The following is a 14,208-nucleotide window of genomic DNA, read 5'->3' as shown; positions in this document are numbered from 1 at the left end:
TCGGCCATCTCTTTAAGTTGCCTGGAATTGCATTCTGTGGTCCTTATAAGGTATTTTAGGGGCGTCAATTTATGCTACTCATAAGTTTTGTGCACACGATTTGTGTTTATGATTGATTGGTATTCACCTCAAAAACCTGTATTTACACCTGTTTGATAAATCCGGCGGAACTGATATATGAGGCCCACTGTTTTCATAAGTGGCCAGCTCTTTGGGAAGGGACGTTTATCTCTGTTGTCAATAGTACCGCCCTTCTCTTTGGACAGACCCTTTCGGGGAACTGGAACTATTACCAAGTGAAGAGACATGTTTTCCACTATGCCTTCACCGCCAAACACCTCCGCTTCCTGCCCCTTGAGTGGAACACACAGTCGGGCGGCAAGATTGGCGTTCGGCTGGAGGTCTACGGTTGTGCCTACGGTAAAAGCTTTTCAGTCTATATCTTTTAACGCTCTGTACTCCCAAACTTGAATTTTTGTTGTTGAAAACATGTATTTAACCCTCCTATTATGTTTGGGGTCAATTTTACCCCATTCAGTGTTTGACATCTCTCAAAAACCAGTTAACCCTTCATCTTGATACTGTATGATTATTTTTATTTTGGTAGGATTAAATAGTAAACGTGCCATAAACATACTGCTATGTTTTCAGTCCTGAGCCAACTTTGCATGTGTTGTTTGGGCTTATTTTGACCCTTTGTAATGGTACAAAATGTCAGAAAATATACAACCATTTTCATTTTTATCTCAGATTTCTTTGTGAAAATGCCAAAGAGGTGCCAAACTTTCACTTCCTGTACCTCAGGCTCTAAAATGAGATGTTTCCCACAGATTTTTCATATTTATAGATAAAAGGCTAGTAATTTGGGAGACAATAATAAGGTGACACACAAAGTGTCAAACTTTTCTTTTGCAATAATCTCGTGTTTCTTTAAACTGTTAAAAGTACATAAAAATGGTCATAAAATCTTAACATGATAGGACGGTTAAGTACTTTTAGTTTCAGTGCCCATGCATTAAAATGAGAATTAGAATTATGAAAGATGTGCCCTTCAGACTCCTATGTGTGTGTGCCCTTCAGACTCCTATGTGTGTGTGCCCTTCAGACTCCTATGTGAAGTGTGCCCTTCAGACTCCTATGTGTGTGTGCCCTTCAGACTCCTATGTGTGTGTGCCCTTCAGACTCCTATGTGAAGTGTGCCCTTCAGACTCCTATGTGTGTGTGCCCTTCAGACTCCTATGTGTGTGTGCCCTTCAGACTCCTATGTGTGTGTGCCCTTCAGACTCCTATGTGTGTGTGCCCTTCAGACTCCTATGTGTGTGTGCCCTTCAGACTCCTATGTGTATGTGCCCTTCAGACTCCTATGTGTGAGTGCCCTTCAGACTCCTATGTGATGTGTGCCCTTCAGACTCCTATGTGATGTCGTACGATGGCGATCAGATGATGGCGTACCTGTTCCCGCTGGGTAACCTGCGCACGCTGCAGGACCACGTCGCCCTGAACTTCAAAACCCGGGAGAGGGACGGGGTGCTGCTGCACGCTGAGGGCTTCCAGGGGGATGTCCTGACCCTGGAGCTGCAGAACGCCCGCCTCTACCTGCACGTCAGCCTGGGTGGGTGCGCCTCCTGTCCCGTGAGGATCATGGGGTGCTGAAGCAATTGGGTGTTTCTACCAGACATTTTCCTGCATTTCCAGAACACTGGATTTGAAATGAAATGTGAGGTTAAAACGCAGACTGTCAGTTTTAATGTACGGGTCATTTCCATCCATATCCAGTATACTTCCCTACTTATACACACATCAAGCACCTCACCGATATGCTCACATTACTTAGTTCTTGTAAATACCATAGCCAGTTTGGAGACATTTCAAGGCTGCAATATTGTAGACAAACAATTAAGCAGTACTGTAATCCAAGCTAGACGTCACACAGTCATGAACCGTTTCTTCAGCATCTTGAAGGGACTACATCTTCCTTTATGTAGGGGAGATCCTTAATTTAATATTGCTCAGGTCAAAGAAGGCCACTCTTTTGAAATTATTAATATGGGCCTGAGAGGAAAGATCATGAATGTCTTTATGTTTTTAACAACTGCATTGCCTGAGACAGGTATGCCGCCATCTAGATTTAAATAATGTATAATGATTAAATAATGATTTAGGGCCTACGGCCAATACCTCAGTTTTATATGAATTCAATACGAGGAGTTTTTGGGTCATCCAGGCTTTTTTAAATGTAAAATGTCTTTAATTTGGCTGGATGGGCAACTTTACTGTTGTGCAGTTGTGCATTCAATGTACTAAGAAAATGGTCAAAATGAAAAGGACTAAGTGGTTCAATATCATCCATCCATCCATCCATTATCTGAACCTGCTTATCCTGATCAGGGTCGCAGGGGGGCTGGAGCCTATCCCAGCATACATTGGGCGAAAGGCAGGAATACACCCTGGACAGGTCACCAGTCTATCGCAGGTCACACACACCATTCACTCACACACTCATACCTACGGGCAATTTTGACTCTCCAATCATCCTAACTTGCATGTCTTTGGACTGTGGGAGGAAACCGGAGTACCCGGAGGAAACCCACGCAGACACGGGGAGAACATGCAAACTCCGCACAGAGAGGCCCTGGCCGACTGGGATTCAAACCCAGGACCTCCTTGCTGTGAGGCGGCAGTGCTACCCACTGCACCATCCGTGCCGCCAGTTCAATATCATCAATTTCAATACCAAAACCAGGTCATAACTTAGACCAGGTCTAAGTTTTGACTACGATAATGTGTGGGGCTGAGAACCTTTTGTATAAAGCAGATGAAGCCAGAGTGATCACTCTCATGGGCCAGTACCGATCTCACAATAGAGTCTCTTTATCACAGGGCACAATACCATTCAGGAGGTGGACGGTATGACCACTCTAACCGCGGGCGACCTCCTGGACGATCAGCACTGGCATTACGTCACCATCAAGCGCTATGGTCGGCAGGTTGACCTGACGGTTGACAGCCACACCGAGAGCACTATCTGTAATGGGGAATTCATCCACCTTGACCTTGATACTCAGGTGAGAGCTTAAGGGAGAGGCAGCTACTCACTGTTTCTTGATCAAGCAGAAAAAAGCAGTATCTCATATAGGTAAATTACTAAGCCAAAATGAAGCTCGTAATTTCATAATAAAAGCTTTGGATTGAAATGTCACCAAAAAAGAATGAATTAGCCTATAGTGAGGTGGGCAAGGTTCCTTAAATTTATTAGAAAAATGTGCTGGTTTCATTCCCTGGCAGGTGTACGTGGGTGGAGTGATTGAGCCTGACATGCCACACCTTCCCGAGAAGAGCAACTTCCGAGGCTGTCTGGAGAACGTCTTCTACAACGGGATGAACATGGTTGACATGGCACAGCGCAAAGCCCCGCAGATTCGATTTCCTCGTCGGCAGGTGTAGCACTTCACAGCAGTGCCATCGCTTTACACAACCCCTGACTCCTCCTCCAAAGACATGTAGGCTCCATAGCTCACTTTCAAAAGAGATGTCAATCTCAATGTGACTGGTGAAATAAAGGTTAAATAAATACTTTTTATTTCTTCATTTGGGCAAGTTATCATGGGAGTTCCTGCTATAGATAGGAAGCCTCTCACACGCCTTGGTTTAATAGTGAAGATTGAATTAATGGTAACAGGATTATCCAACAGTCTAAACCCAACTCACAACACCCAGCACTCTGCATTCAATACGTGATACTAAAGTCAATGGGGATGATAGGACTGACAATTGTTGCGTTTCCCAGCGTGGTCAGCACAGTACCAGCATTGATTCATAAAATATGTGATGTTTAGTTTATGGGACTTATTATCTGTTACTGTCATCTGTTGCGTATTTGTGAGCCTCAGCATTGTCAAGTGGATGACAGGAATTTCATTGAAATGTATGGTAAGAAATCAATGTTCTTTGTGTTTCTGTTTCCAGAAGATTGTGCGGTATGCCTGCCAGGACATCCTGCTGAAGCCCCTGAGTTTTGTTGGGCCCAAAAACTACCTGCAGGTGCCGGGAATGTTCCGGAAGCCCCGCTTGGCTGTTAAGTTCAAGTTTCGCTCTTGGGATTACACAAGCCTGTTGATGTTCACCAGGTTTTCTGATGACTTTGGGTCTCTGGAACTGGGCCTGAGTGAAGGCCAAGTGAATGTGTCCCTCATGCAGCCAGGCAAGAAGAAACTGCAGTTTGCTGCAGGTGAGAGTAAAGAAATTAACATTAAATAATTAACCCTCCTGAGGGTTAACTGCCCCTTAATAGGGCATGAAAAGTATACATTTGCATGAGTGCAACATTAAACCCAGGGCTTATCGTGATCTGATACCTACTGTATATGTACATGTGCTATATATTCGTGTCAAAGTTGTGCTGGGTCTAGATGTGTTAGGTCTAGAGGTTTTGGGCCAAGGTGCCACATTTAGATACACTCGGTGTAGATGTACTAGACATACCGCAGATGTGCAGGACATAGATCTACTGGGTGTATATACATTAGAAGTTGATGTAGATTTGCATGATGATCTGTTGTATCACATGTATTTGTTGTATCATGTTCACCATTACATTATTATCAAAAGATTCATTGTTTTAGCCCCTTTCTAACAAGACCAAACATGAACACTTTAGGTAATTAAACATAGCTACTGCATACAAGATTGAAAATAACTCCTACTTTTAACAACAGATGTGATGGTTGTAAATTTCAACAAGCAGGCCTCAACAACCAGTTCTACATAGACAATAGGATTGGATTGTTGATTATATCAGATTGGCATTCAAAATGAAAGGAAAGGAAATTAGTCTTATTGCAGTCAGTGGGCATGCTGAGCCTTGACACCCCATAATATCTTTGTGTTCTGGTGTCTCTTCAGAGAAAAACTCTGTAATAATTAGTTATTTTCCCTGATTGTCTCAGGTTACCGTTTGAACGATGGCCTCTGGCACACAGTGGACTTAGTGGCCCGCGACAATTTCATGATGGTGACCATTGATGATGATGAGGGGTCGCCCCTAAAGATCAACGGTCTCTTCACCGTGCGCACTGGAGACCGCTACTTCTTTGGAGGTGAGTTTAGTGATCTGAGTGATGACTGTACTTCAGGAACAATGGCACAGCTTATTTTCTTCATTTGCATTTAGTACCTGACCCTCAGTACATAACAGAAGAGAAGCAATTAGCTGTATAAACAGAAAATCAAGAAATGATAAAGTAAGAATCTGGAAAACAGAAGCAAGAAGTACACATCAGGCACAGACAAGGGGCACCAACAGGGATTCATCCATGAAAACATCTCACATTGGGCCCCACCTCTCCTGAAAATCCTTTTGCATATTTCATTTGTTTGTTTGATATCTGACGGGGATAATTGAGGAGAGGATTCCCCATGAAATAAAAGGTTCTTGGTCATTACTTGTCTTCTTAATTATAAAGTAGATATTTATTTACTTGGCACACTTTATTAACATTAGGTCACTTGAGATCCAAGTGAGACTGCAGCAGTACATTTAATGATTCATGAATGAATCACAGTCACAGATATTTAGAGAAATAGATTCAGAAATAGATTCAGATTTACAGTAAATAAAACAGTGGACGGTTATATTTGAATATAATTTGAAAATAATTTTGGACTTTCTATGACTAAGATTACACACCTCACCTTCACATGATAGTTTATAACACGTGTATCGCCACCAGTTGTTTTGGACTGTAATGATATGCAGTCCTCTTGCTGCTGTTTGGTGCAAGAAGTATAAAACCTATTTTTCCGTGCCTCCAGTTACACATAGGTTTTCACTAATGGCCTCTAATCCCAGTTGCACTCAGGCCTGTTTGGGCTTGAAGGCTGCAAGGCTACACGGAGCACTGTTTTTCCCCATTTCATCTCTGGATTGCCATCGCCTTACAGGATGTCCCAATACCAACAACACAGACACGTGTGAGACCAAGCTCGAGGCCTTTCACGGCTGCATGCAGCAAATATTCATCGATAACGAGCTGGTGGATATCGACGTCGTGTTGCAGAGACGCTGGGGGCGCTACTCCAACCTGCTGCTGGCCACCTGCAGCATCACCGACAGGTAGCCACCTGCAGAACCAGGCGAGGCACCGGTTGTGGAGTCAGATCATAGGCCAAGCACAGGCTCCACTTAAACCTCTCTTGTGCCTCAAGTGTGAACCGCCACAAAAAAAAAAAAAAAACTGCTATAATGAGAACAAGACATTTTGTTTTCAATCCATTCAGGACCACAGACTCCACTGCAGACTTACTGGTTGAAGTCAATTCTTGAACCCATGCTTGAATGTCTTTATGATTCCAGTTGACGGTTTCCAATGTGAATTTTTTTGTTTGTGTCAATAAGTTTCACATCTCCTGCAAGTATTTACATGGATTGAACTGGCTTGAGCCAGACCAAATCAATCACTACCATTGGAGATTGTGCATTGCTGTCTCTTTGAGATGCTGTAAATTATTTAAATTCTTTCAAAAATATTTAGACTAGAACTTTTTTCTACCGTAGTGAATGTGAGCAAAACAGGTTTAATTTAATTCAGATTTGAGGGCTGAATATCAGGAGAAGAGATGCGGAGCAGTTTGATTTAGAGTTGTGCATTGGAGAGGTTTAATTCAGACCAGGTTAATGCCGCAAATGTAAACAGGTTTAGTTGAGTTTGACTCCATGTTTGCTTGTGTGTTTTCCAGGTGTATCCCAAACCCATGCCAACACGAGGGGAGGTGCATTCAGTCCTGGAATGATTTTATGTGCTTGTGTGAAAACACTGGATACAAGGGGGAAGTATGCCATGCGTGTGAGTATGTGTGTATATGCCTCCGTATATACTATACAGCGCCAAGAAAAAGTATGTGAACCCTTTGGAATTACTTGGTTTTCTGCATTAATTGGTCATAAAATGTGATCTGATCTACTGATAGATCCCTGATATTATTCTGTAGGATACCTTGATAAACTTGAGAATTAATTTTCCCCTCGATGATGGCAAGCGGTCCAGGCCCCGAAGCAGCAAAGCAGCCCCAAATCATGATGCTCCCTCCACCGTACTTCACCGTTGGGATGATGTTTTCATGTTGGTATGCAGTGCCCTTTTTACGCCATATGTAGCGCTGCGTGTTCTTCCCGAACAATTCAACCTTGGTTTCATCAGTCCACAAAACATTTTCCCAGTAGCGTTGTGGAGTGTCAAGGTACTCTTTGGAAAACTTCAGGCGTGTAGTGATGTTTTTTTTGGAAAGCAGCGGCTTCCTCCATGGTGTCCTGCCATGGACACCATGCCTGTTCAATGATTTGCGTATGGTAGACTCATGAACAGAGATGTTAACCAGTTCCAATGATTTCCTCAAGCCTTTAGCTGTTACTCTAGGCTTCTTTTTTACCTCACTGAGCATTCTGCATTGTGCCTTTGGAGTCAACTTGGCGGGGCGCCCACTTCTAGGGAGAGTAGCCACAGGACTAAATCATCTCCATTTGTAGACAATTTGTCTAACTGTGGACTGGTGAATACCTAAAGTCTTGGAGATTACTTTGTAACCCTTTCCAGTTTTATGCAAGTCAACAATTTTTGATTGTAGGTCTTCGGAGATCTCTTTTTTGCAAGGCATGGTTCACATCAGCAGATGCTTCTTGTGAATAGCAAACTCAAAAAGTTTGAGTGTTTTTTATACGTCAAAGTAGCTCTACACCTCGCTCCAATCTCGTTTCATTGATTGGACTCCAGGTTTGCTAACTCCTGACTCTAATTAGCTTTTGTTGAAGTCATTAGCATAAGGGTTCACTTACTTTTTCCACCAGCACTGTGAATGTTTAATGGATGTGTCCAATAAAGACATGAAATATTATAATTGTTTGTGTGGTATTAGGTTAAGCACATTGAGTTTGTCTATACTTGGGACTTGGATGTAGATCAGATCACATTTTATGACCAATTAATGCAGAAAACCAAGTAATTCCAAAGGGTTCACATACTTTTTCTTGCCACTGTGTGTGTGTGTGTGTGTGTGAGTATGTGTGTATATTCTCAGTATATACTGTGTGTGTGTGTGTGTGTGTGTGTGTGTGTGTGTGTGAGTATGTGTGTATATGCCTCCGTATATACTATATGTGTGTGTGTGTGTGTGTGAGTATGTGTGTATATTCTCAGTATATACTGTGTGTGTGTGTGTGTGTGTGTGTGTGTGTGTGTGTGAGTATGTGCGCATATGCCTGTGTGTTAGTATGTGTGTGTGTGTGTGTTCCAATATGATATGATAGAGCAGGGCTACTTGACTCCAGGTCCTAGGGGGGCCGCAGTGTCTGCAGATATTTGCTCCAACCGTGCACTACACCACCTGATTTCACAGACAATTTTACATACTTTGTTGTAATAGTATCATAGGAAATATGATCATGAGTGAAATCAGGTGGTGTAGTATGTGGGGCGACATGGCTCAGGCAGTAAGAGCAGTTGTCTGGCAGTCGGAGGGTTGCCGGTTCGATCCCCCGCCCGGGCTGTGTCGAGGTGTCCCTGAGCAAGACACCTAACCCCCAAATGCTCCTAACGAGCTGATCGGGGCCTTGCATGGCAGCCAATCACCGTCGGTGTGTGTGTGAGTGTGTGAGTGTGTGTATGAATGGGTAAATGGAGAAGCATCAATTGTACAGCGCTTTGGATAAAGGCGCTATATAAATGCCTGCCATTTACCATTTAGTATGTGGCTGAAGCAAAGGCCTGTAGACACTGCGCCACTCCGGACCAGGAGTAGCCCAGATATAGAGGGAGTGTACGTGAATATGAGTATTTACACTCACTGGCCACTTTATTAGGTAGACCTGTTCACCAGCTCCTTAATGCAAATATTTAATCCGATAATCGTGGCAGCAACTCAATGCATAAAATGCATGCAGACATGGTCAAGAGGTTGAGTTGTTGTTGAGAGCAAACATCAGAATGGCTTAAAGACACAACATTTTAATTACACTGTTCATGCAATTGTGTAGGTTTGTTTACCTGAATCCAGAAAGAAATCTGGTTTGATTGAATAGTATATGCCCTTAAACTGGCATAGTGTGTTTGATCGAATCTAGGGGTTATTCTCACACACTAAAATAATGCTATACCATGAGTTCTCAATGCAGTTTTTCTACTGACATCGTTCTTTCATTTCTAATTTCAAAATACTTTTGTTGACTAATGTTTCTCTCATGAAATGAACTGGATTCAATCCTATGAGATGTAAACTGCATGTAAATATTCTTCCTGTTCATAAGAGTGTTACTGTATGTGGCATTATTCTTTGAACAAACCCGTGGTTAATAAGCCTGTTGTATGGGAGAAGACATTTTAAAACACTAACTCCCCTGTCGGTCGTCTTGGTGAAGCGGTCTACAGGGAGTCATGTGAGGCGTACCGACTGAATGGGAAAACTAAATCCGGAAACTACACCATTGACCCTGACTTGAGCGGCCCTCTGAGACCTTTCAGCGTTGACTGTAAAATGAAAGGTGAGTTACTGTATAACTTCTCTCAGTATCTTATAATTATAATATTTAGCAGCTTCCTGTTTGTGTTTCCATCCTGATCATGTTCGTTAGATTTATCCCAAGCCTAGCCAATAGAGTCAGATCCATGCTATGGAAGCTTTCTGCCAGTATGTTTTAATTATTTAAATTATAGACTTAAAGGTGAAAATAGTGTGAAACTAAACCACTTGTGGAAAGTAAATAATTGAAATGCCATTGGCAATGAACCAAACCTGCATTATGCTTAAAAAACAAAATTGGGATTCTTTGTGAAGGATATCGACTTTCTTGCAAGTACTAGCATATACCCTGACATGTAAATTGGCTAAAGATCTTGTTCTTGTAAGACTCTAATGTTCTTGAATGGGTTCTGACCAGTGCCTTATCATGGATAATGCTGTTTGTCACAGGCGACATAAAGTAAATAAGGTAACACTTTACAATAAGGTTACATGAATTGCCAAGAACTAATGTAGTTGTTAATTATCTAACTACTGAGAAGTTAAACTGTTCCACTTTATTTTTGTATTCACACAGCATGAATACATCCTAACAACTACATTAGTCCATGACAATTAATATTGGAATGAGAAGAGCAGTTAATGTATCTGTTAATGCTTCACTAATTATATGTTTATCCTATGGTTTGCAAATGTATAAGCATTCATGTAACTAATACAGTAGTTAGGAGTTAAGAAATACATGAACAAATGAAAAGTAGTTGTTAACATTCATCTGAACAACTACATGAGTTAATGCCGATTCATGTGACCTTATTGTAAAGTGTTACCGTAAATAATGACTTCAACCTTGCCTTCTATGGTTATGACTCTGACTACACCGTGCCAGGTAAGTGAAGAATAGATAGCTGTTTCTGATATAATGTGGGTCCTGTTTTTCAAATACAACAAACGTTACGCTATTGTTGCACTTCCTAGCAAACAAGGCCTGGACAATTGTGGGCCACGACCATGTCGATATCACCAAGGTGACAGATTACAACGCTTCCTTGGATGAGGTCACTGCGCTGGCTCACACCTCAGAATACTGCGAGCAGTGGATTGAGTACTCGTGCAACAAGTCCCGCCTGCTTAACACGCCCAGTGAGTGTACTCACTTTACTTTACCCCCCATCAACATCACCGTGTTCACAGAGAAGGGGTGTGATAAAGAGTGTTGTGGTTTGAGGGTGTTTGTTGCGTCAATTCCTCTCTTGACCATTAGAAGTCTGAAATTACCTATTGTACCTTTACAATTCTTGTTTTTGTTTCATGTTTTTAATCTGGGCCTCAGTCCAATGTAACCGGTGTCTGTAGAGCTGATCTTTGGGAATGTGATAGTTTCAGCTTGTTTTGGAAAATGTGTATTCACATTTGGTAAATATTAGTACATAGGCCGTAGAGATATTATGCTGCATTCACATGCATCACGGTAGACAGTAAACTGGATGTCATTACAGTGGATGCGAGCACAATGGTAAAATGTGATTAGGACGGAAAAGAACTCTGTCGATGGCTACGGCAGATGACACTAGCTGCTGAACTTTTTTACATTTATATTCAATGGTATTCCAAACAGGATGGAACACAAAATTGCCTTTACATTTTTCTACATATGCAATCCTCCTTTTCCTATCCACATCGGAAACTGCCTGTATTATATGAAAATTAGCTAGCAACATCACCATAGCAACATCCAGGCAGTTGCAGTCCTGCCCTTTTTTCTGTACAGTCCCAAAAGTGCTATTCTGCCGTCTACTCTCTACTCTAATCCGTGTGAACACAGCATTAGTCTATTTTTCACAGGGTACACAGGTATACTTGCATGCTTTTAGTTTGATATGTTGAAACTATTAGGAGTGGTTACCTCGCATGTATCGACTGATGCTCATTTTTTTGTATGTCTTAGATGGGAAGCCATTCAGTTATTGGGTCGGTCGTCATGGCGAGAGGCAGGTGTACTGGGGCGGTTCCTTCCCTGGGATCCAGAAGTGTGCCTGTGCCGTCAATCAAAGCTGCGCAGACTCCGGGCTCCACTGCAACTGCGACGCAGACTATGGAGAGTGGTGAGAGAGGGGTAGACAGAGATCAGAAGCACTGCATGCAATGACATTCATTTCCAAAGAAAGTCTTAACTTAAAAATGCTGAAGAGAATGTTTGGGGGTTGTTCCTTAAATTGTTTTCTGATAACAATCAGCGGATTACGATATAAATACAGATTTCGTCTGCAATTACAGGCTTCACCAGTCCCTTTCAAATGTGACCTGAGTCATATTGACCCCAAAACGTATTTTGAGTTTTAGAAACTAATTGAAAGAGGAGAATGTATGCTTTCTAACGATACCTAAGTTATCCAAGTTATCTCTCCACTCGAGATTCAAAATAGCGAGTTCTTGAGTTACGTGAGGCTGGGCTAACGAAACTCCGGGGCTATAACTTTTAATCTTATCTATAAACCCTTTAAAACTATATTTTTACTCTGAATATTAACTTTTGGCATTAAGACATACAAACCATGAAAGCAAATACATTAACATGTAGCCACGAACGCAGCTGATGTGGGTGTTTGTGACTGGTGAATGGTGACAAGCTGGCTAGCCTCCAAACAATGCATAACTCCGGTGTTACCGGACAAAAAAATGAAGATGAATGCCTAAAACAGCCAAAAGTTAACATTTTTACATAAACATTGATTCATGTGAAATTAGCCAACTTACAACTGATTATGAACGGATCACAAATGTAGTCCGGTTTTAGGAGTTGGAGTAAGATATGAATCATGCTTGCTTTTAATTTGACAACCCCATCCCTTCATCAAATACGGTTGCCAAAAACAGTAAAATAATAAGTACAGAAACTGCCCACAAACATTTTTTACTTTTATTTTTACTTATTTTACATTTTATTAAGAAATGTTTGCCTCCCATTGAAAACAAATGGCTTCAAAACTGAGATCTGATCAAGTTTGTTTTCTGCTTTTCCAGATTTTATGATATTCCATATTCAGTTGTGTGGAAAAAAGTAGCTGTCCATACTGAAGCCAAACCTGACTTATTTCAATAATTTGAAAATTCCATATTCATTTAATGTATATTGTATGTAGATAAAGATGCAATTACCTGTATTGTGCTAACAAGCTTTACGTACCTGGAAACAGGTACTCAGATATGGGCTGGTTGAACTTCCGGGACCACCTGCCTGTCCAGAGGATTATTATCGGAGACACAAACCGGACAGAATCAGAGGCCCAGTTCAACCTTGGACCCCTGCGCTGCTATGGCGACAGTGAGAGCACATTCCTTTGCAGGGGAAAATCCTTCTATCTCTGATCAGTGTTGACTGCAGAGCAGTGAAAATATGTTGACAGCCCAGTGTAGCATACACGCTGGGTTCAGTTTAACAGTTACACTGTACACTGCATGGCATTTGCTGTACACACTGCAAAAAAAACTATTTTCGATCATGACCCCTCGCACCTACCCACAGGAAGCACATGGAACACAGTCGCCTTCACCAAGCCCACCTACATGGAGTTCCCCACCTTCAGACCTGGCACCACTGCTGACATCAGCTTCCACTTCAGAACCACGGCGGACCACGGGGTGTTCCTGGAGAACTCAGACGAACATCATCGCTGTTTCATCAGAGTGGAACTCAACTGTAGGCCCCTCACTCTGACAGCACCATCACACACAAAAGCCCTCTAACAATATGCTACAGTAATAGTGTTACTGAAAATCATATGTCAGAATTTAATGTAAAAATTTTATTCATTAATTTCCTGTCAATATCCATTTTGAATGTCAAATATTTTTAAAATATGTTAAATAAGTCTTTACCCTGAAAATGAAATGTTGTAAAAAAAAATATGTAAACACATTCAAGCTACATCTAATAGTCATTCTATATATTATTTTGCTCGAAAATCTCAGTTGCATATCATGTTACCATGTGACATCTTGCGTGTACTGGGATTTAAAATGTGAAATTATGCAGTAGCAATCTTTTCAGTTACAGAACAGGGAATCATGTGTATACTCAACCATTTTAAATTAAGTCTTGCCATTGGTAACCACCCCTGTTCCTGGAGATCTTATTCCTGTAGGTTTTCGTTTGAACCCTTACTGTATGCTCGCTCACCTGACTCTACTAATTGGCAGCTCAACAAGATCTCTGGCTGTTGAATGAGGTGTGATTTGTTAGGGTTGGAGTGGAAACCTACAGATCAGTAAATCTCCAGGAACATGGTTGGGCAGCCCTGCTCTAGCTGTTGAATGAGGTGTGCTGTGTTAGGGTTGGAGTGGAAACCTACAGATCAGTAAATCTCCAGGAACATGGTTGGGCAGCCCTGCTCTAGCTGTTGAATGAGGTGTGCTGTGTTAGGGTTGGAGTGGAAACCTACAGGTCAGTAGATCTCCAGGAACATGGTTGGTCAGCCCTGCTCTAACTGTTGAATGAGGTGTGCTGTGTTAGGGTTGGAGTGGAAACCTACAGGCTAGTAGATCTCCAGGAACAGGGTTGGGCAGCCCTACTCTAACTGTTGAATCAGGTGTGCTGTATTAGGGTTGGAGTGGAAACCCACAGGCCAGTAGATCTCCAGGAACATGGTTGGGCGGCTCTGCTCTAGCTTTTGAATGGTGTGCGATTTGTTAGGGTTGGAG

At 42.0% G+C, this 14,208-nt stretch overlaps 1 protein-coding gene across 1 annotated transcript in view; it reads left to right on the top strand.

The window, feature by feature from the left end:
- Positions 1–14,208, top strand: part of LOC133114173 (contactin-associated protein 1-like) — a 44,535-nt gene that overhangs the window by 4,629 nt on the left and 25,698 nt on the right. Inside the window, exons 4-16 of the mRNA XM_061223343.1 lie at positions 267–420; positions 1,409–1,612; positions 2,881–3,065; positions 3,286–3,438; positions 3,967–4,228; positions 4,947–5,096; positions 5,941–6,112; positions 6,736–6,842; positions 9,407–9,529; positions 10,486–10,650; positions 11,456–11,612; positions 12,705–12,832; positions 13,034–13,207. Of these exons, the coding sequence (XP_061079327.1) occupies positions 267–420; positions 1,409–1,612; positions 2,881–3,065; positions 3,286–3,438; positions 3,967–4,228; positions 4,947–5,096; positions 5,941–6,112; positions 6,736–6,842; positions 9,407–9,529; positions 10,486–10,650; positions 11,456–11,612; positions 12,705–12,832; positions 13,034–13,207 (2,134 nt within the window). The remainder of the gene's footprint in view (positions 1–266; positions 421–1,408; positions 1,613–2,880; positions 3,066–3,285; positions 3,439–3,966; positions 4,229–4,946; positions 5,097–5,940; positions 6,113–6,735; positions 6,843–9,406; positions 9,530–10,485; positions 10,651–11,455; positions 11,613–12,704; positions 12,833–13,033; positions 13,208–14,208) is intronic.

The sequence above is a fragment of the Conger conger genome, chromosome 16 (genome assembly GCF_963514075.1).
Source record: "Conger conger chromosome 16, fConCon1.1, whole genome shotgun sequence".
Lineage (NCBI taxonomy): Eukaryota > Metazoa > Chordata > Actinopteri > Anguilliformes > Congridae > Conger > Conger conger.
This window is presented reverse-complemented; position numbering and strand designations above follow the sequence as displayed.